A 3,320-nucleotide genomic window follows, 5' to 3' on the forward strand; every position below is an offset into this window, starting at 1 on the left:
TCCAATCAAAGCTCGTGAAAATGATGACGTTTTCGTGCGCCTGCTAGAGGGCCTTGGTGTCGCCTACTCCAAATCTGATTGGTTGAAGCAACAGTTTGGTCGACAATTATTTTATGCTACAGGGCCCGCAGAACTGATTGTGAAGGCCTCCGGTAGATTTCTTTGACCCTAGCAACAAATGGTGCTGCAATGTGATTGGTTAATGCTTAAATAGGAAAATACACGTCTGGAAGCAGCGCAACCAGGGAGACAGCAATGAAAGGACGAAGACAGAGCATTTGGAATTATCGAATACGTATTCACGGAAATAAATAATAATTAATATCAGTCTGTAATTCAGATATTTTTAGGCCAGCAGAGAAGGCCTTGCCGGCCCTGACGGCCCGCCACTGCTAAAAGTATTACAATCATCTGCCAACTACAAAAACATGTGTTTCAAAGCCATGATTCAGATACTGGAAACAGGAAAGAATAACATTTAAAATCTTCAGTAAGTTCACAATATTGATTGCCATCAGCGTTACATAAAATTTTAGTCTATGTTAAAATGAAAATCCCAATACCCCTAAATAAATGAATAATCAATGTATGTCTGTTCATGAATCACTTCTTAGAAGATGAGCATAATGCAGAACAAAATAAATTTAAAGATAAAACCATTCAGAAACGTGCAGAATATTCTACAACAGAAAATTACCTTTTAAATATATGATTTAAAATAATAAAAAGGCAAGAAAAAAAATGAAAATGAAAAATGAAAACAATTGTAGCACATTTCTTAAAAATAAACAAAAACCCGTCACTACTTAAAATTTGTTTAAAGACTAAAGATCAGGGAATTTTTTAAAGAAAATCTGTAATAACTTTAAACTTATAAATCTAAGATACCAACATCCCTAATATTTTTAAGTTGCTTCTGTTCTGTATTTTAGTTTCAGTTCTGTGTTTGTGTGGTTTAAAATGAGTACCTGTGCTGAATATGTGCCGTGTTTGGAAAGGCTTTTCCATTTGTAGAATTTTCTTTCATTTTTTAAATTAGACTGGTGTTCTGCTATTCTTGATCCAATGCTGGATATTCATCAATCCTCTCCACATGACTCACTACTGAAGAAGAACTGCCGATCCCAGAAGTAACGTCAGAGAATCTGGCACGTTTTCTCAGCCATTCAGAAACATTCTTGTGTGCTCTTTTAAGTCCTGAGATGCTCCCATATTCAGATGTAGCATCTCCACTCACTGAAAAAGATAATTGTTATCAAAAACGGCAGAGTTCATTCTCAATTTATTTATTTAAAAAGATTAAACTCACTGTCTGGAATAAGAAAATCATCCATGCTTTGTGCCACGTTCACAGGTTGTATTCCTGTTTCTTCTGGTTCATTTGCTAAAGCTCTCATCACTCTGTCAATCAGCATCTGTTCTCTCTTCTTCCACTCCTCTTCTGTCACCATCGGCTGTTTTTTTTGCTTTTTTTGTTTGTTTTTAAGTGAGAAACATCCCCTGTTTTGTGTTGAGATGTCAATAACTTTTCGCAGCAGCTCTTCTACTGGAATATAAAAAGCATCCCAGTTGAAAACATGGTATCTGTTATCACATTTTGTCAACAACTCCTGAAGAGCTTTCCCTTCACTGACAATGTGATCCTCTATTGAGTGTTTACCGAGCCATTGTCCCCATGTGAACAGAACCATGCAGTGTGCCCACACTTTCTCAGTGAAGGGCTTCAGGAGCTCAACAAATTCTCTGAGATCTTTTTCAGTGAATGATTTGTGAACAGGAACAACCAGGAGAAAAGCGTGAGGCCCCGGATCACACATGGAAACACTACGATGAACTTCATGTTTGAGCCAGTCAGGAGCTTTTGTGTCTTTGTACCAGCCTGGAGCCTCAACAACTGAGACTTTAACTCCATCAAAATCTGCTTGATGTTTCACAGAAACTCTTTGATCTTCTTTGTCCTGCACAGATAAATATAATTAAGATTTAGACATTCTTAAGTTTGTTAAATCTGTAAAGGTTAAACTGTTGAATACCTTCTTAAAACAAGCTGTGTGAAATCCTTCTTCAAATTTTTCCATGAACAGAATCCGATTTCCTGCAATACTTTTTCCTGATCCTTTCTGACCCAACAGAACAACTCTGAAGTCACTGAGTGACTGTCTCTCCTCTGTAAGAAACAGAAAATACATTAAATCACAAACTTTAAATATTCTTTAAATGTATCAATGTAGACTCATGATTTTACTTCACCTTTAAAGATTTCTTTCAGTACTCTTGACTGTCTTTCAATGATCTTCTTCATCTTTTTGGCTCTTTTGTCTGCATCCTCTCTCAGAGTCTCCATTTCTGCTGCTCTTCTCTGGTCGACTTCATAATAAGGATCATCATTTTCTGCCCACATCTCCTCAATCTTCTCCAGGAGAACCTTTACTTGTTCTCTATTATTGCGCTCCAGGTTGTTCATGGCATGATATCTGTTCTCACATTTGTTCACCAGCCACTGCAGCCCTTTCTCACTCTCTATCCTCTCCTCTACAGTCTTCACTCCAAGCCAGTCCAGTCTTGTAAACAGAATGATTGTGTGCTTCCAAACATCATCTCCAAACAGACTCATGTGATCCTGAACTGACCTCTGGCACTTTGCACTAAATGCAGTTCCAAGGTCAATCACCAGGATAACTGCATGTGGTCCTGGAGGACACATATACAAACTATTCTCTATTTCTAGTTTGTCCATCTCACTGGTGTTCTGAAGGGTGTGGAAGTATAACCAGCTGGGAGAATCAACAACTGTAAGTCGTCTTTCTGCAAACACACCGTGACCCAATTCACATTGTGTTGTTCTTGAACCATCCCATTTCACATCCACATCAAATGCATCTTTTCCTAGAATAATATTTCCTGCTGAGCCCTTGCCTGACCTCTTAGGACCAACTATGACCAACTTTAAATGATCAGGGAGGTTCTTACCACCTGCAGGTATTGAAATATGAAGAAAAAAGAACATCAGAAACCTCATATGATTTATGAAAAGCCAAATTACAGTTAGAAAATATTTAATCATTTCTTTCTGTACATGAAATACTGTTTTTCTGCATCAAATATTTTTTTCCTACCATTATCAATAGATTAAGACAAAAAAACGATGCTTTTTTTTAATAAAGAAATGTCTAACATACCTTCAATCAGAGCTCTGAGTTTCTGTCTTTTTTTCTGTACTTTGTTGCGTCTTCTTGATGCATTTTCTAAAAAACCTTGAAGTTTTTGTGTCAAAACGATTCCTTGAGTTTCATCCACTGAGTAAGGATTGTTGAGGTTGT

At 37.2% G+C, this 3,320-nt stretch overlaps 1 protein-coding gene across 1 annotated transcript in view; it reads right to left on the reverse strand.

Moving 5' to 3' along the window:
• Nucleotides 1-1,079: 1,079 nt before the first annotated feature.
• LOC118599276 (GTPase IMAP family member 8-like) overlaps nucleotides 1,080-3,320 on the reverse strand; it is an 11,096-nt gene continuing 8,855 nt past the window's right edge. The window contains exons 2-5 of the mRNA XM_036214053.1: nucleotides 2,251-2,805; nucleotides 2,034-2,167; nucleotides 1,635-1,958; nucleotides 1,080-1,115 (exon numbers count right to left, since the gene is read on the reverse strand). Of these exons, the coding sequence (XP_036069946.1) occupies nucleotides 1,080-1,115; nucleotides 1,635-1,958; nucleotides 2,034-2,167; nucleotides 2,251-2,805 (1,049 nt within the window). The remainder of the gene's footprint in view (nucleotides 1,116-1,634; nucleotides 1,959-2,033; nucleotides 2,168-2,250; nucleotides 2,806-3,320) is intronic.

The sequence above is a fragment of the Oryzias melastigma genome, linkage group LG10, assembly GCF_002922805.2.
Source record: "Oryzias melastigma strain HK-1 linkage group LG10, ASM292280v2, whole genome shotgun sequence".
NCBI lineage: Eukaryota > Metazoa > Chordata > Actinopteri > Beloniformes > Adrianichthyidae > Oryzias > Oryzias melastigma.